This window comes from Cydia pomonella, chromosome 14 (assembly GCF_033807575.1).
Source record: "Cydia pomonella isolate Wapato2018A chromosome 14, ilCydPomo1, whole genome shotgun sequence".
NCBI lineage: Eukaryota > Metazoa > Arthropoda > Insecta > Lepidoptera > Tortricidae > Cydia > Cydia pomonella.
In genome coordinates this window covers 5,225,189-5,248,579 of record NC_084716.1, presented here as the reverse complement: position 1 = coordinate 5,248,579, position 23,391 = coordinate 5,225,189, and the positions used below count along the sequence as shown (strand labels likewise).

Genomic DNA, 23,391 nt, shown 5'->3' with positions numbered 1-23,391 from the left:
CAGTTTATCGCGAAAAACAGTAAGAACGCGAACTGATGCCATTGCGTCAAATTTGTCGGTTCAACTTAAGCAGCGTATTGAAAATTTTAAATATTATTCCGTGACGATGGATGAAAGTACGGATAAAACTGACACTGCTCAAATATTGATCTTCATTAGAGGCGTTGATGAAGAATTCAATATTACTGAAGAGCTAACTTGCTTGCAATCACTGAAAGGCAAAACGACGGGCCAAATTATTTATAACGAATGTTCCGAAGGCCTCCAAAATATAAATGCATTAATTTCAAAATTATGCAATATTACTACAGACGGAGCCCCAAACGGTTGAAAAAAACATGGTATTTTTCAAAAAGAGAATCCTAACAACGATGTTGTATTTTTACATTGCATAATTCACCAGGATGTTCTTTGTAAAGCTGCAATAGATATTACACGTGTACTTGATGTGGTTATAAAACTTATCAATACGATTCGATCACGGGGCTTGGTACACCGAGAATTCCAAGAATTTTTGCTTGAAGTTGACGCAGATTACTCTGACCTTCTTTATCACACAAAAGTAAGATGGCTTAGCTGTGGGTATGCATTCGAGCGAGTCTGGAATTTACAAGAAGAAATACCGATTTCGCATTTTTTACCGATTTTCTTGAGCACTACAACAAATTAAAAAAAAATTGCAAGGCATGAACCAATTTTTAGATGAGACTTGGAGTTGTCTGAAATCGTTTAAAACTCAGCTTTTTCTGTTTACTAACTGCATAGCAAAGAACGACTTAACTCACTTTCCACGTTTAAAATCTATGGCACCAGTGAGTTTGAACAAACTGAAAGACTTCAGTCAACAGTTGAAGAAACTTCACACAGAATTTGAAACTAGGTTTCAAGATTTTAAGAACATAGACCCCGAGAACGTCTCTGCAGAGTTGCAATTCGAAATTATCGAAATGCAGTGTAGCACCCATTTAAAACAACTGTTCTTAAATTCAACAAAGCTAGATTTTTATAGAACCCTGCCGAAAGCTGAATACCCAAAGATGATTGCTCACGCCCAGAAAGTCATGGCGATGTTTGGGTCATCGTATGTGTGAGCAGATATTTTCAACAATGAAATTGCGAAAAAACTCAATCAGAAACCGACTTACTGATGAACACCTTTTTTCGCTGCACAACAAAAACAATTTTATATGTCTCACACACCTGGTCCTTCGAATAAAAATAAATAAAAGCTAAAAAGTGTGTCATTTTGATCACTACATATGATTAATTAAAGTTTAATTATAAGATTCCTGAAACCACTTGAAATAAAAAAAATGTGTATATTTGTGTTTTTTTATCGATTTTATACAAAAGTGCAGTTTTGCTGCAATTATGGCCCTCCTCCGAAATTTCTCAAGCTTACTGGCCCGCCATGAAAAAAGTTTGCCCACCCCTGATCTAGGTACTCTTAAAGCCCTAGGTCAGCCGAGAACAATGGGATGATTGTATTTACTATTGTTAATATGTTATCGGTCAGGCCAATAAAAGTACTTTGATAACAGTATATTGTTTTATTTACGCAGAGACATACAATGGCGTACACAGGATAAGAAAGTTGTAATAATATTTGACGGCTATGGTATTGCCACAGACAAAATATATAGAGACAACAGAGTGCGCATTTCAATTCTCGACACTACTACTACTACTTTGTTGTGGGTTAGACATACAATGGCGTACACAGGATAAGAAAGTTGTAATAATATTTGACAGCTATGGTATTGCCACAGACAAAATATATAGAGACAACAGAGTGCGCATTTCAATTCTCGACACTACTACTACTACTTTGTTGTGGGTTAGAGTGACAATCACGAGCATAGTGCCCCGGTTTCTTGCACTTGAAGCATTTTACCGACCTTCTAGCCATCTTCTCAGTAGCTAGTGCTGTTTCCTCTTGAGCTTTGAAACTTGAATCTTCATCTAGAAGTCGCGCCGTAAGGTTAATAACAGTTTGCTTACTTGGATCGAGTGACAGCCAAACTTGTCTTACCATGCGATAGCGCTCCAGCAAGGACCCAGTATCTTGGTTACAATTGCCATTTCTGACATTGTTTCGCCGGCATCTTTTAATTGTTTAGCGATATTTTCTATTTTCGAAATGTGTTCATCATTGTTATCGTCCTCCATAAACTTGATCGTGTAGAATTTCTCATGCAACAGCATTATGCAATTTTCACTTTTTTGGTCGTAGATCGAGTCTAATTTTGCAAAAATACCACTCGCCGTTTCACAGGTTTCAAGTAGACTTATTTGCGGTAATTCCTGTTACTTTCTGTTACTACGTACATCGCCTTCGCCGTATCTTTCTTCCATTAGTTCTCATCGGCGCCAGCCGGCATTACGGGAGAGGTTATGTTATCGCCCAGGCCCCTGGCCTTCAAGTCAAGCGTCGTCTGGAACTTCCATTGTCTGTAATTGTCGCCAGCGATGTTTTTCGTAGACGCGACGCTAAGACCACCAAGATCCATTGGTACGTACAAACGTGCCCGTGCCGCGCTACAACACGCGCATGCATCCGACGCAGTACCGAGACTGTATAATGTTAGACAAATATTGTGATTATTAAATAAAACAATATCATGATTGATTGAGAACTCCGTGTATTCTGTCACTCGTCTTTTTCTAGCGTCCGTCACGTGATCGTAGTGCGTTCCAAAACTCATTACTTAACTACGAACATGATACATCTTCCCCCTTATGTGGTAAGTCTGTCTCATAGTCTTTAAGATAAGCTGGAGGGTTAATAATACGTTTAGGTCTTCCTTCACAATTAGCCGAACATCCAGGTTCCATAACCTGCTCCGAACCCATAGGCATCTCCGAGTCCCCGTCCTCTAAAGGTATAACACATCGTCTAGGCGACCTAACATAATCATCTGATGGGATCTTGGAAGTTGCTGATGGCTTCAATTGCGAAGAGTTCCTTCTTAATATAGAACCCTGATCATCTTGGATCAAATAAGACCTGGGCGAACTGTGAAGGCCCACTATTTTGGCTGGCAACCATACATTTTCTCTGCGATACACAACATCTTGCCCTTTTTCTAGATTATAATTATAATGTCTAGCAGTCTTATCATAATTGGTTTTATTTATAATGTTTCTTTTTTCTTGATACTTATCAAAATCAGTGACTACTTTTGGTGCAAGCAATTTGTTGTGTATTGGCAGTGTAAACTTAGTAAAACGACTAAACAACAATTGTGATGGAGAATATGGTGAACCTATCACTGGGCTATTTCTATATTCTAAGATAACAAGATGTATATCTAAATTCTCATCCTTGCATTTTTTTAACATAGTTTTTGCTATACCAACATATTTTTCAACAAAGCCATTCGATTTAGGATACAGCGGGCTAGATGTAACAACAGAGAATTTATACAGTTTTGCAAAGTTTTTAAATTCAATAGAGTTGAATGGCATGTTGTCAGCTCTGAGAATGCTTGGTATACCATGAGTAGCAAATAAGGTTTTTAATATATTTATAACTGTTGTAGCAGTCATGGAATTAACTTTAATTAGATCAAACCACTTAGTATAGTAGTCAGCCACTACTAGATAGTTTTCATTACCATAATTTAGAAAATCACAACCCACTTTATGATATGGGAGTGACGGCGTAGTTTCATCTAATAATAAGGATTCCTTTACTTTTTTAGCACTATATTTTTCACATAAATGACATTTACTTATAGTATCAATGATATTGCTTTTCATGTTTAGCCAAAAGAAAAGTGACTTGGCTCTACCCAGTGTTTTTGTGATACCAAAATGTGAAGAATGTACTCTTTCCAAAACAGTTTTTACAAGAGATGAGGGAACTATAATCCTATGATCTAAATATACAATATTATTTTCAACTACAATGTTATTTTTTAATTTCCAGTAAGGTTTGACAAGATCTGTAACTTTATCAATATTTGTAGGCCAGCCATTATTATAGTATTCTATCAGTTGGGATAGTGCTGCATCTTTACATGTGGCTTCTGTAATCTCTATCAGAAAACTATCACTTACATTCACAGTATGAACAACGCGGTCCAAAGATCAAGTGTACTAGCATCAGCTTTTGAAGATGCTCTACTTATAGCATCTGCAATCAACATCTGTGAACCCTTAACATAGCGGACATCAATATCATATATATTTAGTTTTAATCTAATTTTTCGTAATCTTTGAGATTCAATGGAATAAATTTCTTTTTTCATTAATGCAACTAATGGTTGGTGATCAGTTTGTACTACAGTATGCCTACCATATATATAATAATGAAATTTTTTACAAGCAAATAAAATGGCTAAAAATTCCTTGTCTATTTGACCATATTCACATTCAGTTTTACTTAGGCTTTTAGATGCAAATGCAACTGGTTGTTTAAATTGCATTAAAACACAGCCTATTGCATTTTTTGAACTATCTGTTTGGATAGTTAAAGGTTGCTTGGGATCAAAATTTCTTAAAACAGGTGGACTAACAAGAATATTTTTAATTTGTTTAATACACTTTTCATGAGTCACTCCCCACTGAAACATAACATCTTTTTTTTAAAGTTCTCTTAGCGGGCTTGTTAATTCGGACAATCTTGTGATGTAATCTCTCATATAATTTACCATGCCCAGAAACCTTCGTAAACTTTGTTTATCAGAGGGTGAGTCAATATTACTATCGCCTTCTTTGCCATATGACCCAACGTCTTCAGCCACAAACTTATAGTTAGCGTCCACTAAAGTCAACATAACAATAGAAAAATACTCCTTGTAGTTAAAATAAAGACAACCACTATTTTGTGGAGCTCTGATGCGAACATGTTTTCCATCTATGCTAGATATGCAGTTTGGCATGTTCCATTTTTCCCAAAAATCTTTTTCTATTTTTTTAAAATCATTTGTTGGAGGTGGCATCGCTATTGGCATAAGCTTTTGTTTTAATACTTTCAAAACGTCTCTTATTACTCTTGATATATAAGATTTCGATATTCGGTATACAAAAGACAGCGATGCAAAACTCTCTCCGGTCGCGATGAACCTAAAATTGAGACATTATTTTAGTTTCATGTTATTTTTTATAATTTGCAGGTGATAACTGTAAAAAGAGATGGAAAAACATAAAGGACACATATTTTCGCCAGAAACGAAAGAATAAGTCTGGAGCTGGGTCCGCAGCCCTAAAAATCGTAGATCTAAGTTTGAAACCTATGATCGCCCGATTAGTGCCAAATGAACGTTCAACAGAATCTAATATTGAAGATACGGATTCTACACAAGAGAGTCTAAGTTCTGACCAAGGTTGTGAGCAGTTAAGTTCTGTATCATCAGCAGGAGAAACTAGAAATATAGTTGAACATGAAGCCATCAATAAACAAACAACTTCGGAAACATTTTCGGCCCAAAACCCAGTATTTCCAAGATCCAATAGAAAACGAACGCGTCAAAATAAAGATGAGATTATATCATTTCTGCAGAGAAGACAAGAAACACAGTGGATGATAAAGTGTCAGCCTTCAATAAAACAATCCTCCAGTTGTTCGATGCGCATATCCCGGTGCGTGAGGTCTGGTTGAGGCGGCCTCCAGCTCCATGGATCACCAGGGACGTTAGGATGGCGATGACGAGACGTGACAGGGCTTTCCGCAAATACAAAAGTCTCGGTATTAATGCAACGCATTCAAAATGCTTGTGCCCGTTTATGCTTTTCTGTTCCTAGCCGTTCTCACATTCCACCATTTTTAAAACGTAATAATCTATTAAATATGGCAGCCAGACGTACTTTGCACTTTGCGTCATTGCTTATTGGAGTCATTCACGATAAACAGCCGTCTTATCAATTTGAAAAACTTAAGTTTTCGAGGGGTCATGTACGTGGTGCCCTCAGACTTAACGACACGCAACACAGTACGTCCGCTTTTCGTCGCAGCTTTCGATATGCTGCAACGAAGTGTTGGAACAATTTACCGCCACCAATCAGAAATTGCAAATCCATTACCTCTTTCAAGTACAACCTTAAAAAGTATTTACTCGTAACCCAACAAGTTTTATAACTAAGCGGACATAGTCAAAAATAAATATTTGTTAACTCTCTCTCTCTTCCTTTCTTACACATGTTCTATTCCTGTTCTCTTGCTATTCTGTTCTATTTTAGTTTTAAGTTTTAGTTTTTAAGTTTGGGTGCCCTGAAAACCAGTGCCGCGTCTAAAAGACACGGCTTATGCTGAGCGGCATCCTATTTGGTGTACGTATAATTATTTATATTTTCTATTTCTATCATTTAATTCCTGCCATTTTCTTCATCAATGATGTTGGGGAATTGCATCGCTAATGGCACAAGTGTATTGTATTTTTTTGCTAGATAACTTTTGTGAGGCTTTATTTGTAAACAAGTTTGGAACATTTTTTATTCACCAATACTTTTTGCGCTACTTTGGATTTAGTTATATATATCTTTAGTAAGGTCTTCAGCCATTTGTGCTAACCTGGCACATGCATAAGGTGCACAAAGTGCAAAAGAATGACATATCCATTTTAATATAAATATACTAGGAATTGCATCTTTAAAAAGGGTGCTGACAGAATGGTTACTGCCCATTGTTAAGGATATGAATCAAATACCAAGTTCGGTCTGAGACTGACTCGTACTTTATTTGCTTACCCACATTAATGATATCACAAATATCAGATCTACCCACAACCTCCTTTTTGTACAAATAATTTTAATTACTACATATATTATCCTTTTCTAAAGAAACAAAAAAAAATTATATAAAAAACATTATTTACGCAGAGTACATTGACTTAGCCATTAAGTACTTTCCTACATATCTATGTAAGACGCCTATTCTTACACCTTACACATGCATTTTCAACATCTATTCTTTACAAGAATAAAGGCAGATATGAACTTTAAAAATAAATACATAATTTTAAACATGGAATTATCACTATTTTCATTAACAAAAATAGAATTTATATTCATTGTATTTTAAACAATAATGATATTTATTCAAATCTATATAAATTTATAGAATGACTGCACCTGAAAATAGTTCCTGTATAAATCATAATTTTATTTTAATTGGACATTTTAACTGTAAGAAGGTACATGTATGTAAATAGTATTTTTTTTAGTTATTAACAATGTACTACTTAATATACTTATTACTGCAATGTAATGAATACCCTGGTTTATTTATAAGTAGGCTACATTTTCATTGTTATACGTACTTACAACATAATTTATGAATTAACATGCATGCATTATTATTATTTTATATTAAAGATAAAACTTTTTTGGAAAGATTGGCTATTCATAACCTTAAATGACATCGCGGACGATAAAAAAACTGCTGTGTTGCTAACGAGTTTATCTGAGGACACTTATCGGTTGGTTAGTAAATTTTTGCATCCAAAATCAATAGAAACCTCAACGTACGAAGAGATTGTTTTACAACTCAACAACCACTTTACGCCGAAGAGATCGACTTTTGCAAGCAAGTTCTATGACGCAGTGAAATTCGAGGGCGAAAGTGTCGATGAACCTTAGAAGAAGAACAACCTTAACACAAACAGTATATTGTCGCGTGATACCTTTAAACAGAAGAAGACCTGGCGAACTGCAAAGGCTGTTACTCAGCACGTACAACGATTGTAATAATGAAAATAACGCATACGAAGAATTTCATCGAGCTATTTCTGCCACTGAAAAACTATTGATCAATAGGTGTGCCAGATTTGTTCACTGAGGATACTCAAAAAGTTATAGAGTTGGTGCAGTCTGTTAGACGTATACAAACAACTTTTTGTTCGCCAAACCTGGATGTGAAACTCCATTATGTGGTTACAAAGTTTTGGAGAAATATGCTAAAGCATGTGGTGCAAAAAAATCCCAAAGCTATTACTACGACAAAGCTACGAAAACATTTGGCGACGCTTACGCCAAACTTAAAAGATTCAGACATCGAACAACTGGCAAATTTTATGGGACATACGCAAGCCATACAGTGATGGATTACCGCTTAGGCCCGTGAGGCCCGGGCCTAGGGCGGCACGATTTGGGAGGGCGGCAAAATTTTCAAAACATTAAAATTTAAGAGCCGAAAAAGTATACCAAAAATTAATTTTTAAATTGGTTCTGATTTATTTTTTTTAGAAAAAAATTCCTATGGACTGTAATTAATTCATTTTTTTATTGACTTTTAAATTTGAGGGTGCATTATTCATATTTTGATGGAATCAATTATAGTCTATCGAATAAGGTTATTAAAAAGAAACAATCAAATTGATAAGCTTCTTTGAGAATTACTAAATTACTTTTTACTTTTATTTTTTCGATGAGGTTACTCTTACATTTATAAAGCATTTGAAATTACTTATACTTATTAGTTTTTCAATTAAATTTTGGTGTTAAATGAAAATATGTATGAATTAACATTTGGCCTTCATCTGAAATTCGAAACATTCTCAACTTCCCTCTAAGAAAATTGAAATTTTTTTCGTTTATAGGAGTAAGTTTTTTTATTCAAAATAAATCCTTTTTTTCCATATCAAATTCTTTTATCACGCTGTATAGCTACATCTATCTGAAACAAAAATGCAAAGAATAAATAAACAAAATATAATGCAACTTGTGACCCTACAATTTAACAATCACAGAAACAGGTAAAAGTTTATTTTTAGGTAAGGAAAGTGGGCATTTATTAAATTCAAATTATTAAAGCCACACAAGTTGTAGTAGGTGCATTTGTATATAAATATTTGACATTATATCCATGCCTGTGTTCTATAAATACATCTTCATGCACAAAGACCACTAGTAATTTTTACCTATACCTTTTCAGTAGGGCTTGCACATGACTGGCGCTACAGTATCTCGCAGCGAGATAGACTACCCGTCTTTTTCTATGTTAATTTAAGAGGGGCGGGTAGTGTATCTCGGCGCGAGATACTGTCGCGCCAATCATGTGCTAGAGCAGGTCAAGTGCTTATTTAACAATACTACGTTAACAATGTTAATTTTCTTAAATCACTAATTTACAAGTTCTAATGTATGTTAACTTAACATACATTAGAACTTGTAAATTAGTGATTTAAGAAAATTAAAAATAAAAAAATAATTAGCACAGGTAGCAAAGTAAAGTTGGTATTTAAATGCAGTGTGTCAGATTAACTATATCCAAGAATATTAATACATTTATGTGCGCAACACTATTGTGAATATTTACACTGTCAGAAACCTGCATTCCAGCATTGTCAGCAGCACTTGAAGTTGATGGTCGATTAAGATCTTCAATATTCTTATTGATTGCACTTGGTTTTTTGAAAAATTCTTAAGTATGGCATTTATTTTCAGTCTTGGGTTTGCACCAGAGATCCATTGTCCATAATTTTCCAATTCTTCTTCAAACTGTAAAAATATTAGAAAACATTAAACATTTATATTTAACAGTTGTCATAATCTTCCAAATGTTCCCCAGTATTTGCTGTAGCTCACTTATGGAGCCTGGGGTCTGCTGGGCAATATAACATTAAGTATTGGTATTGGCATAGGCACACATTTTTTTAACTGGAGGAAACTAGGCATTGTTTTGATCAGCCCAGTTTCCTCATAGTGTTTTTGTTCACCATGTACTGACAAATACCACATGTTATTTTAATACAAAGTGAAAATTCATTGATATGACAAAGGGTTTAAACATGACATAGCAGCACCCACATTAATGTAATGTATTAATAAAATTGTTTTTTACCAGCTTACCATAAATTATTCCATCCATTATTCCACAATTCAAAAAAATGCCATATCATCAAAACTAACTTGGGTAATTCATTTTTTTACAGAATGGTAAACAAAACAAGGTAACTTACATTTAAGTGGTCCGCACAGCAAAACAGTGCTTGGTTTGGACAGTTCCTGCCAACCAATTGACACTGTTCAAGACAAGTCTGAACATAGCTTTAAACATTGTATGTTTAACATTAGTGCTAATATTTGTTGCTTGCAACATTTGAGAATAGTTGTGTCTATGATGCGCGGTCGGCGTTCTATTCGTTCTGTGCTATAAGGCTGCGGCTTCATTGAGGCGGAGACGAGCGGAGCTGAGAGGAGACGAGTGGGGATCGACCAATCGTATTACATGAAATCCACATCTCGTCTCCGCTCCGCTTCAATGGAAACAGTCAAGCGGAGACGAGCGGAGCTGAGAGGAGACGTGTGGGGATCGACCAATCGTATTACATGAAATCCACATCTCGTCTCCGCTCCGCTTCAATGGAAACAGTCAAGCGGAGACGAGCGGAGCTGAGAGGAGACGTGTGGGGATCGACCAATCGTATTACATGAAATCCACATCTCGTCTCTGCTCCGCTTCAATGGAAACAGTCAAGCGGAGACGGGCGGAGCTGAGAGGAGACGTGTGGGGATTGACCAATCATATTACGTGAAATCCACATCTCGTCTCCGCTCCGCTCCGATTCAATGGGAATAGTCAAGCGGAGACGAGCTGAGCGGAGAGGAGACGTGTAATCACGGGCCCAGAGGGGCGAAGCAGATTGGAGGGGCGGGATTCTAATCGAGCCGCACAGTCAGTTGGACCGCTAGCGTCACCGATACTACACACCTGCGCACGATTCACAATGGGTGACGAATTGTTCATTGAAAGTGTCAAAAAGTACCCATGTTTGTGGAACACTCAACTTACTACTTACAAGTGTAATGAGACGAAGGATGCAGCGTGGCAGTTAGTGGTGAATGAAACAAATATTCAGAATGGTAAGTACAATACGTATTTATTTAATTTATAAAATGCTCAGGCGTCGCAAAATACGGGTCTCCTGCCACGGGACTTTACCCTCGTTGTTGAAGTAATCACAAAATATATCTCGGATCCGGTAAATTTCATTTGTACTTGCATTATTTGTTATCATCAATGTATTGCTATCCCTCTCGTCTCTTGGTACTTGCATCTGCATTTATTTCATTTAAAAAGTTTGGCTGGTTTTCAATCAAATAATTATGTAAAATGCATGTTGCTTTAACAATTTTATCGACAGTATCGACTTGGCATTCAAATTCTCTGTGATACACATACCATTTCCTTTTGAACACACCGAATGTCGCCTCTACAATACGACGAGCTCTTGATAGCCTGTAATTAAATATTTTTTTGCTTGCATTCAATTGATCTCTAGGATATGGACGCATTAAATTATAAGACAAGGGAAAAGCTTCGTCCCCAATAAATACGAATGGTACTGGTTCTCCATCTTGAGTTAGTGGTTCAGGTGGTGGTAAATCTAAAGCTTTGTTTTGTAGTCTCCTTCCAAATTCGCTATCAGAGAATATTCCTCCATCACTGAACCTCCCCATCGACCCAATATCTGCCATTATTATTTTCCTTCTAGCGTCGGCTACACACATTAAAACGATTGAAAATCTGTGTTTATAATTAAAAAATGAAGACCCTGAATTTTTTGGTGCATTAATGTACACATGTTTGCCGTCCAGCGCACCAGCACAATTCTTGAATTGCCACAAGTCTGCAAAATCTTTTGCTATTCTATACCAATCATCTTTATTTGGTACTGGCATGTATAACGGCTGCAGCACCTTCCAAATGCAATCACAAACTTCTGGAATAATCTTTGATACAGTACTTTTTCCAATTCTAAAATTTTCTGCAATGGTTGAAAACTTGCTGCCAGTCGCTAAATACCTGTAAATATATTTTATTATATTACTTTCACAAAATTAACCTTGATTTTATTCTATTTCAGTTAACACAGCTAAAGCCAAGTGGAAAAAATTACGCGACAACCACCGCGACGCCATAAAAAGACAAAATTCTACTAGAAGTGGTCAAGCAACAAAACAAATAAAATTATGAAAGTACCAAAAACTTATGGAGTTTTTACTGCCGTATATGTGTAACAGAAACCGAACGACGAACTATGAGCAACAAGAAATAAGGAGCCCAGGAACTGACGATACACGAATGTCCGCAGGTTCCAGTACAGAAAATAACTCGAAATCACAAGAAGAGCTGCTATCAGATATAGAAAGTATTCTGTCAGAACCTACAACTGATAACTCTCAAAATTCGACAACACAAAATGCTGCTCCTTCGCCATCTCATTCTTCCCACGCTTCTTCAACAACTACCAATAAAAGGAAAGCTGATGATATTACTGAGCTACTACAAAAACATCAAGAAAATCACCAGCAATTGATGAAAGAACGAGCTGAAGAAATTCTGACAGCACCCGATAACGTTGACGAAGTAGATAATTTTTTTCTTGGAATGGCAAAGAGTGTGAAAAAACTTCCGGATTATTTGCAACGCCAAGTTAAACGGAACGCAATTAACGCTCTTATGGAAGCCGAGGAAGTAAATGAACAGCATTTATGGACTGCTCCGAATTATGGATACTGCACAAGTACAGATTCAAATACTTCGGCCAATTATTCAAACACGGAAACTTTGCGAAATAAAGAACCAGCTACACCCGGGAATGACGATCAGAACGATGATACTAACATAAACAGAAACCTAGATGCCACAGCCTGACTTACACTTTCCCGCTCGGTTTTATACTGCGTTAAATATTTAAAAAAAAGTCTCTGTCATTATTCTGTAACAATAAATAATTACTAATAAATATTATTACAAGCGTTTAATTCAGTTTCACCTGTCCCGCTGTTTATGTGTGGCAAACCCACACACAGTCAGCATCATATAATTCGTAGCACCATAGATTTTATATGGTGTACCGAACTATTTGACTATTTTTACATGCTACGAATGACGCTGACTGTATTACACATCATGAAAATACAACAATAACCATAAAAAAAACAACAATACTTGTCAAAAAACCAAGTCTGGCAACTCATTTGTTCTACCGTAAAAAGTTGTGCTGTGATATACGATGTTAGGATAGATAATTACGAAACAATTTAATACAGAAGGTTGCTTAAGTAGGGACTGAATAAATTAATAACCGACTTGGTATTACATAGATCTCACAACGTTTTACGGTAGAACAACCAAGTTAGAGACTTGATTTTTTGACAAGTATTGTTTTTTTATAGGATCTCATGTTTTATTTTTACAATTAAATAGCATTCACTTACTTCAGACACAACGCCAACCTTTCTTCACTTCTAATTGACAACCTGCAGTTAGTGTCATTCTTCCTTAAATGAGGTCCAAGCAGGCTATGCAATTCATAAAAAGTCTTCCTGGTTACTCTATAAGAACTTTCAAATGTTTCGTCGTCACATGTTTGAAAAAAAGTTGCGAATTCTCCTTGTGTTGAATGATATTTTATGTGTTCTCTCACCCAGAATCTATGGTTTCTCTTAGGGAGCTCAAGTATTTTGCGGCAATCAAAGCAATTTTCATTGCTTCGATTTCTTCGTCTTCTAGCAATGTTAGATACAAAATGGCTTTTTTTTTACTTAGCACCGACATGACGTGTGCACTCTCCAAATAACTAACTACAAATAAAATGTATTGGGTCTCGACTGCTCGTCCCGGCTCGCTATACACCGCTCCGCTCGTCTCCGCCACAGTTTTCACAGCTCTGCTCCACTCAGCTCCGCTCGTCTCCGCCTCAGTGGAATCACGTACCTCTTTTCACAGCTCTGCTCCTCTCAGCTCCGCTCGTCTCCGCCTCAGTGGAATCACGTACCTCTTTTCACAGCTCTGCTCCTCTCAGCTCCGCTCGTCTCCGCCTCAGTGGAATCACATACCTCTTTTCACAGCTCTGCTCCTCTCAGCTCCGCTCGTCTCCGCCTCAATGGAGCCGCAGCCTTACGATGATATCGGTACCTGCAGTCATAACGCGGTGACGTCACCGAGCGGCGCGGCCAGCGCGCCGCGCGCCACCGACACCGGGTTTGATTCTCGTGACACGGTCGCTCGCCCCGGTCCATCCAGTTTACTATCTGCTCCCACCAATAATAATAGTAATAACTATGTTACTCGCTCCGGCAGGGAGGTGATCGCTCCTGATCGGTGGGGTTCCTGGGGCTGGTAAACTGTTTGGAATGGTAATGTATCTTAAGATGTATGTTGTGTACCTATAATAAGTTCTACAATGATCAATGTTATCTAATATCTATAATAATGTACCTATTGCCTGTACATGCACTTCAAGGCCTAAGTTGTTGTTTATTATTACTAAATTAAAATGAGTTTCGTTGTAAGTTCTTATACTATTTTCAATCAATTATATCATTATAATGTAATCAAATTAATATTGTTATAAACGTTACATAATTATTACTTTTAGTGTCTGAATTAAGTAAGTACATTGTCTCACGAATCAACATTTTATCTGGAATAAAATATGGTTTGTCATTTGAACACTGCTACGTAACTATGCATAGATATAAGAAAATCATTTAGCATGTTGATGTGTTGTGTCATGTGTTATAGCAATTTCATGTTTTAAAATTGTACATCAAACAAGTTTTGTTGTAGTCTTTTTAAATTTACCTATAACAGTCAGCATTTATTTCTTAAACCTTTCACCCAGTTTTTTTTTCCTCTCGTTTGAGAATACAAATAACCAAAAGTAAAGTAAACATTACTAGGTATTATGTACCTCTTGTTTATGTCAGTTTTACCTAATACACTTTTTTTTTGTATTTCTTTTTTTAAAGAGGAGATTGTAGGTACTTTGGTAAATGTATATTCATGCATTTTGTGGGTAAGCATATAATAAATGAAGATTAGTCTTGATCTGAAACTGGTGTTTGATTGTCGCTTCCCAAGTACTTTAACAGTAACAAAATATTTTTCTGCCCTCCTGGCGGAAAGCGTCATCTTTGCTCCCGCAGCGCTAAACGAAGTTGCCGTATTCCGCCTCCGTCGAGCAGAATAATAGTATGCGCACCACGGGAGGAAACGTAGGACATTCCATCCCGCGCGTTTGCCACCCTCGCCTTCGGCTCAGGTGACAATTTCACACGCGGCACGCAATTTCCTACTTTTCCTCCCTTGGGACACAAATAATTATTTAAATTGACTTCAAAAAAGTTCTCTCATCATGGGAATCTTTTTTTAAGTAGGTTAAGATATAAATTATTTATTTTAATGATTTTAATGATTCTTTTTTTGTTGGAAAGTACATAAATAAGTTCAGGGGTAGTCTCATGCATATAATTTGGTTAGAATTAAATCATGGGTATGAGATGGAACTACAAATATTATTAGGCATGCATATAGTGTTTTCTATAACTACTTCAAAAGCATTTAGGGTACTTCTTAACACATTTTTTTTGTTATTGCTTGAACTTTAAAAAGGTATTTTATTTATAAAGCTTTTTAATTTCAGATTTACACTCCAGGGATATATTGTGGTTGAATAACAACTCAGAACCTTGGGAAGAGGTAATAATTAAATGGAAGGCCACATATAATCTAAGAAAGGAAGGTGAACAGAAAAATATCCATGAGTTTTTACGAGACTGGAAAATCTTGTCGGACCCTAGAAGTGAAATATTGTATACAATTTGTCAAAAGGTCCCTGGCATACTAGCTTATGTCGACGAAGTAAAGCATTCGTCCCTTTCGTACTTGCATACTTGCTAGAAAGTGGCGAATGTTTTACGTCATCGATAAAAGCTAGTGTGCTATTAGGTCTTGTGTTGTTATAAGTTCATTGTACTGCAGTCTGCAAATAAACCCTACTTTACTCTTAATATCATTACTCTCGACTCCTAAACACTATATGAATATATCATTGAATACAAGGATCTAGCACAAAAAAAAATAATCGTGTCAGATCGTGGTTTAGACCGAATTCGAACAGTGAATGGTGCTGGTTGCAAAACCGTGAGCCATACTGAAAACCATGATCTGCCAAAATTTAATTTTACTTTGTACTGTTGTGTTTGTTCTTAAATGAATAAAACAATATTATAATTAATGATATGCGTATTTTTACTATTGAGACTGTTGTCTTTAGAATGTTACTTTTAAATTTAATTTAAGTCATTGTTGTACAGCCGCTGTCAGAAGTAGATAGACTGTGACACACATACATACACACACACAGGCGCGCACACACACACACACACACACACACAAATAAAATTTCATACACATTAACAAATACAATGACTTGAATTAAACCATCCCAATACCTTAACCGAAGATGATAAATCTTAGATTAACATAAAAGTTACTTAATTTCAAGAAACAATATCTAGAACTAGGTACTCATAAATTTATTTCACCAATGAAAGAATTTCTTAAATAAAAAAAAGGTTGTTTACTCTTAAGAGTTGTTTGTCTTATATGAAAATAGGAGAAGTATTCACTCAAAGATTAAAATTAATTTACTTTTAATAAAAGTGATACCTAACTCAAGAATTTACAAAATTCTCTCATTAATGAAACAATTTCTCAAAACAAATAAACTTTATTATTTACTTTAAGAAATGTTTGCCTTATAAACTAATAAGAATAGCTCTTATAGGAAGAATAACCTTTCTTAATTGAATAAAACTAAAATACTTAACTCGAGTCACCAAATTCCAAAATTAACATTTCAAATAGCTCACTCGAATTCAACAGTTTCTTAAAACAGGAAAACTGTTTTTTACCTTTAAGTATTGTGAATCTTTCAGTTAAGTACGAAAACTTTTATTCGAAGAACACTTCTCTTAGATATCAATAAAATTGTTATTCTTGAGTGAAATGATTTTATTATAGACTTAAATATTTTTGACTTGTTACAAAGAAACAAATTTAAGATATTTTTTTACTGATACGAAGTAAAACTTCTCTAACGTCTATAGGGAGATAATCATTTTCTTAAAGTTAATAGATTTGCCTCAGTACAAAGCAATTTGTTTAGTTTTAAGAAAACTGTTTTACCTGTGTAAGAGTACCTTTGTCCGCTACACTATCACTTTTAGACTCACCTCCACCCAACTTGAACGCAGCCGAATGGCAAATACTACTAGCTAGAGGACTGCACATCTCTTTTGCAGCCATTCGAAAAAATAACAGCTATGCTCTCTGCGGAGTCATATCCCACCTTATCTTATATAATACCTTTAGTTCGAGGCTTGCAAAACTCTCTAAATAAAAGGACTCCGAACACCGAAGCAGGCAGGCATCTTCAGAGAGCATTGCTAGAAGTTATCGACAAAAGATTAAGTGTGTACGAAAGTAACCGAACTGCGGCAAAGGCGACCCTTCTAGACCCGCGTTTCAAGAAAAAAGCATTTGGCATAGAGAGTACGGCGGAAAATGCTGTAAAATATGTGTTAGAGGAGTTGGCGCAACATATGCAACTGGAGTCAAATAATGTACAAGTTGAACCGCCAGTGGCAGTGGCAGGTCCATCGAGTGTGAACGACTGCGACCAGAACGATAATGAGATCTGGGAGCACTTTGATAAAAAGTTAAGTGAAAGTGTGATCCAGCAAACTCCGATATCTTCGGCAACAATAGTTTTGAAGCAATATTTGGATCTACCATATGTGGACAGAAAGAAAGATCCTCTACAATTTTGGGCACAGCATCAAAAACTTTTCCCAGGACTTTGCCAAATGGCTTACAAATATTTATGTATCCCGGCTTCCTCTGTACCATCCGAAAGATTGATTGTTTGATTGTTTTTATTTTTTCAATTTATGTTAATTGCCGGAAGTACTTATTTGTGTCTTAAGTGTTGATTACCCTAGCCAGCCAACTCTGAGTAGAAAACCGCGCAAAATTTAAAATTTGTATGTGTGGACAAAGGGCTGACCCTCAGAAAATAGACTTTTACGCGGTTCTACCCGCGGTTTGCCTAGCTAACAAATCCGTCTAATTACCTAATTACATAAGAGTTAAATTGTTAGTCTGTTACATAAAATGATAAAACCCGCATTAGTTTTTCCCTACAAATATGTTATATTTATTATGCAACATTCTAAAATTCACAAGTTTCGCATATCTCCATTTCTATCACCTTTGTAATATTCGGACAATATTATGATTGTTTACCGCAGGCTAGACAAAAATAAACCTTATATCAATGGCACAAAGCTACACTCCCTTATAGTACCGCCACTTGACTTGACTAGGACTCGCCATTGCAATTCAAAGTCGAGTCGAGTTTCTGATCCGTTGCGCGCTGCCGCGCCGCTGCGCCTGATATTCCGGCCGACCATCGAGTCGAGTCAACTCGAGTTTCAACTCGAATCAGCGGCCGAATCTACTCGAGTTATTCGAGTTGGGAAAAAGTGAACTCGTCACATCGCTAATTCCGCGAGAAGAATGACAAGCTGTCAATCAACTGTCAATGTCATGCGCTCCACAGATTCAAATAGCGATAACTTTTTAAGACAGAAAATTTTCTTAACAGCCGTAATGGGCCGGACGTGCGGTGAAGCAAAATGTTTTTATTTTTATAAAATGTATGACGCAACCAAAAAATCTGTAACTAGAAATGGTTATTCCTACGACCAGAAAAATAATCAGGCACATTTGACAATTTCATCCATTCCCCGTTCTGTTGAGGGGGTGAGTGTGTTAGGGTGTTACCAGACCAATCGATCGATCGTCGATCAACGGCAATCGATGGTAGAATGGAACTGTCAACGTCGATCGATAGTTGCTACCAGATCAATCGATCGTTCGTCGATCGATGGCATCGATCGATGGTAGAATGGAACTGTCAACGTCGATCGATAGTTGCTACCAGATCAATCGATCGTTCGTCGATCGATGGCATCGATCGATGGTAGAATGGAACTGTCAACGTCGATCGATAGTTGCTACCAGATCAATCGATCGTTCGTCGATCAACGGCATCGATCGATGGTAGAATGGAACTGTCAACGTCGATCTATAGTTGCTACCAGACCAATCGATCGTTCGTCGATCGATGGCATCGATCGATGGTAGAATGGAATAGCCGATGTCGATCGAGCTACTTGATCAGCCGCGCCCCGCGCCGACCGCTCCCCATTTGTCACGCGCTGCACGCCCGCGCCCCGCGCGCTACCTGTCTGGCTTGCTTGTGTTTATTTGTTCAGTCAGTAGTGTGAAGCTCGCAGTTGTGAATATACTGGTTGTCTCGTGACGCGAAAAATGGCGGCGACCGCGTGGCCGAATGAAAGAACTTTGGAATTTATCGAGCAATACAAAAACAAACCAATATTATGGGACATTGTTCACAATGATTACCGTAATAAAATAAAACGTCATGATGCACTTCTCGAAATAGCAAACTCGTTTGAAATTACTAAAGAGGAAGTAGAAAAAAAGATAAAAAATTTACAAACAACGTTTTCGAAAGAAAATAAAAAAGTGAAAGATAGTATAAGAAGCGGTGCCGGACGAGACGAAATATACGTTTCGAAATGGTATGCATTTCAAGCTATGATATTCTTACAAGAAAAGAATCGTCCACGATCTACAGTGTCTACAGAGGATCGGCCTCATTCGAGCATGTCAACTGATGTAAGTACCTACATACACATTTAAGGTAACGGTACTCTACTACGGGATGATACATTCATTTCATATTACACTAGGCCGAATTACACTTGTAAGTTCTTACGTAATAAGTTGTAGGGACGCAGCTATACAGCAGAACGAGATGTAGATATCGCTTTCTCAGTCTGTTGTATAGATAGACCGTGAGATTGACTGCCCGTCACTTTGTGATAAATGTTGTCAGATGTGACAGGTAGCCTATGTCGCGGTCTATCTCAAATCGCGGGCAAGTCATGCTCAAATATTAATAATATTATGCACATTAAAACTTTTTCCAGTAGCGTTTGTCTTAAAAATAATAATACAATTTTATAAGTACATACTTATAACCTTTATTGATACAGATTACACAGTAGCTGTCACTTGTGTACAGGGTTTTAGTCCAAAACAAAGTGCGAAGTGACTTACTAAAAGTCGTTTATTTAACAATACTTATATTGCCATGTAACCATACCATCTTTAGAACAAAAGTATTCAGCAAACTCTTCTCTCACTAGTTCAGCTGGAGTTGGTAAACTGTAGAATTGTACAGGTGACTGAATTTCTGGCGGTTGTATTATTTCGGAATCGGCACTTGTGATATTTGAATAGCGCAATTGTAAGGACCTATAACTCTCACAATTCCTTCTTAAATAGTTATGAAGATAAGTCGTAGCTAACACTATGTTTTCCACATTTTTCGGCTGAAGATGAAAAGGCCTTCGAAGACAACGAAATACTGCACTTAAAATGCCGAATGTACTTTCTACCATTCGGCGAGCCCTGCTCAACCTATAGTTGAAAATTCGCACCTTTGATCCTTTTCGCCCTAATTCAAGAAATGGCTTCATTAAATTTTCAGAAATAGGAAAGGCATTGTCAGCTATAAAAACATATGGTGTAAGACAACTTCTTCCAGGCAATGCACTTTCTTTTGGGATTCCTCGTAGATTCATGGAATTTAAAATAGTATTTCCAAATACACCACCGTCAGAAATACGACCTTGGCACCCAATATCGCAGTATATAAAATTGTAATTCGCATCCACTACAGCCATTAGGACAATACTGTGGACTCCCTTGTAGTTAAAGTATGTGCTCCCACTGTTATTTGGAGCGCGCATATTTATATGTTTGCCATCTAATGCTCCCAGACAGTGGGGAAAATTCCACAGCAGTTCAAAATCTTTTGCAATGTTGAGCCATCCTTCTTCCGTGCTTGGCACCTGTAAAATAAACAAATATATAATATTGAACATGAGCTGCTACTCGCAGCTTTGCTAGTGTAACTTAAGTCATTTAATACATTTTTTTTATTATGTATTACTAGTTATTTCCCGCGGCTTCGCCCGCATGGTCTAATGGTTCATGATGATAATGAAAAGTAGCCTATATCACTCTCCTGGCCCTAGACTATCTTCATACCGCGCCACTTTAAAAATATGTGTAAATATTTTTTTTTTCAGATAAATTCACAAACATCTGATGGGTGGATGGACAGTTCCGTTGATAGTGACGGTAGTCGTAAAAGACGCCTCAAACCAAATGATGCCGCAATAGAAAAAACAATAGAGATGGTTGATTCTTTCATTCGCAATAGAAAAGATGTTGATGAGTATAACTTGTTTGGAGAACAAATAGCATTTAAATTGAGGTCATTGAAAACGGACTACGCGCGGATTACCGTACAGCATCATATAAATAACCTAATTTACGAAGCTCAACTTGGTAAATATGACTATCCAGAAACTCAAAATTCAGGCTACTACACCTCGGCGGCGTATTCTACAAATACACAACCTTCGCCATCCTCTTCTCAATACGCAAGAGATTCAATTAGAAATAGCTTTCCACTGGATAATACCAACCTTTCAACCACATCTCAATACGAAAGAGATTCAAGTGGAAATAATACAACATTACAGTCGTTGGATAACTTTGAAGGTCTCTCATCCGACTTGCAAGAAAATTAACAATATGTTTATATGGTTACTGTTTCTCTGAAAGATTTAATAAACTTGTAATACTATGTATAATGTACCTATATTTTTTATTTCCTGTAGCTTATGTCAATGATATATGCAAGCTAAAAACACACCCATCGATGCCATCGATCGATTGGTGTGGTAGCACCCTTATTCGGATCTCTATTCATTGTAATAAAAGTTGAAAAATGAAAATGCAATGGCAATGAGTAGATTGATGAGTTATTTACTTACTTGTATGTAATCCCTGAGAGAGGATATAAGCGCACTGCACACTTCTGGAATTATGCAAGAAATACTTTGTTGTGAAACTTTAAACGTTAGCACTAGACTTTGATATGAATCACCACTGGCTAGAAATCTGAGTGTTATAAGCAACCGACTTTTAGGTGAAATTGATTGTCTGTAATTGGTATCCATTTTCGCAATTGTTGGTGCCACCATATTTAATAGTTTTTCAATATCACTGTTACTCATTCGATAAGCATCCAAAAAACCGCTATTTAAAATGTCATTTGGATAAGATAAGCGATCTTTGGCTTTAAAAAATGGTCGCATCCAGAATCTTCTGCGTTTACGTCTCCGTAATAATAGTACGAGCAACACCGTACTGGCCAACAACAACGCGTCCTCTTCTGAATACATTTTGAAAGAAACTGATGGAATATCAATTTAAAGCTACCAGACCAGTCGATCAAGTTCGATCGACGTTGGCCGATGCCGTCGATCAATGATCGATCGATTGGTCTGATCTGTCGATCAATTAAAGCTACCAGACCAGTCAATCAAGTTCGATCGACGTTGGCCGATGCCGTCGATCAATGATCGATCGATTGGTCTGATCTGTCGATCAATTAAAGCTACCAGACCAGTCGATCAAGTTCGATCGACGTTGGCCGATGCCGTCGATCAATGATCGATCGATTGGTCTGATCTGTCGATCAATTAAAGCTACCAGACCAGTCGATCAAGTTCGATCGACGTTGGCCGATGCCGTCGATCAATGATCGATCGATTGGTCTGATCTGTCGATCAATTAAAGCTACCAGACCAGTCGATCAAGTTCGATCGACGTTGGCCGATGCCGTCGATCAATGATCGATCGATTGGTCTGATCTGTCGATCAATTAAAGCTACCAGACCAGTCGATCAAGTTCGATCGACGTTGGCCGATGCCGTCGATCAATGATCGATCGATTGGTCTGATCTGTCGATCAATTAAAGCTACCAGACCAGTCGATCAAGTTCGATCGACGTTGGCCGATGCCGTCGATCAATGATCGATCGATTGGTCTGGTAACACCCTTATACATGTTTACAGAAAACAAGAGCGCTACGCGCCTACGTGTAGTAGGTATTGACAGGTTTGACTTTGCTTTGTTTAACGTATAAAACTAAGCGTTTCGTGTCTGTAAGCGAGTCACAGTAATTATTCCAGTTTTACAAGTGCCGTTTTTAAAATAGAAGTCTCAAAGTTGTTTATTAAGTTTATTGCTATATTAAAAGAAATATTTAATTATCATATTGAATTAGATTTTTTTGATAAGTTGTCGTGCCCTGAATTTATATTTTTAATTAACAATGAGTGGCTATCGAAAAAAATTGAGCGGAGCAGAATATCGTAAAAGAAAAGCAGAAGAATCTTCAAAAAAAGAAAGTTTACTGAATAAAATCCCAAAAATATCTAATTTTATGACAAGCTCAACAGAATTTATAAGTAATAATAACGATCAACAAGCATCGGGTTCATCTGTTGTAAGTAATATTTTTTAATCTTAATTAAGAATAAATTAAAAAATTTTTTTTTAGCCGAACTTTGACAATTCTTTAGCACAAGATGCCGAAGAAGTACAATCAAATCCTTCTTTATTGCAAGACACAGATGCA

At 36.8% G+C, this 23,391-nt stretch overlaps 2 protein-coding genes across 2 annotated transcripts; one reads left to right on the top strand and one right to left on the bottom strand.

The window, feature by feature from the left end:
- The first annotated feature begins 9,289 nt into the window (after positions 1 to 9,289).
- Positions 9,290 to 14,245, top strand: LOC133525272 (uncharacterized). Its single transcript, XM_061861563.1, has 2 exons — positions 9,290 to 10,713; positions 13,633 to 14,245. Exons 1-2 carry the CDS (start codon positions 10,671 to 10,673, stop codon positions 14,073 to 14,075), a joined length of 486 nt encoding a protein of 161 aa, XP_061717547.1. The 5' UTR covers positions 9,290 to 10,670; the 3' UTR covers positions 14,076 to 14,245.
- A 5,375-nt stretch (positions 14,246 to 19,620) lies between these two features.
- LOC133524777 (putative nuclease HARBI1) lies at positions 19,621 to 22,809 on the bottom strand. The gene is made up of 2 exons (XM_061860919.1): positions 21,739 to 22,809; positions 19,621 to 20,745 (listed from the first exon to the last, which is right to left on the bottom strand). Exons 1-2 carry the CDS (start codon positions 22,147 to 22,149, stop codon positions 19,963 to 19,965), a joined length of 1,194 nt encoding a protein of 397 aa, XP_061716903.1. The 5' UTR covers positions 22,150 to 22,809; the 3' UTR covers positions 19,621 to 19,962.
- Positions 22,810 to 23,391: the final 582 nt, after the last annotated feature.

Coding starts and splice junctions, on each gene's coding strand:
- LOC133525272 (XM_061861563.1), top strand. CDS start 10,671: ATGGGTGACGAATTGTTCATTGAAAGTGTCAAAAAGTACCCAT. Junction 10,714..13,632: donor AAGTGTCAAAAAGTACCCAT/GTTTGTGGAACA, acceptor TGCTCCACTCAG/CTCCGCTCGTCTCCGCCTCA.
- LOC133524777 (XM_061860919.1), bottom strand. CDS start 22,149: ATGTATTCAGAAGAGGACGCGTTGTTGTTGGCCAGTACGGTGTTGCTC. Junction 20,746..21,738: donor CTCTCAGGGATTACATACAA/GTAAGTAAATAA, acceptor TTTATTTTACAG/GTGCCAAGCACGGAAGAAGG.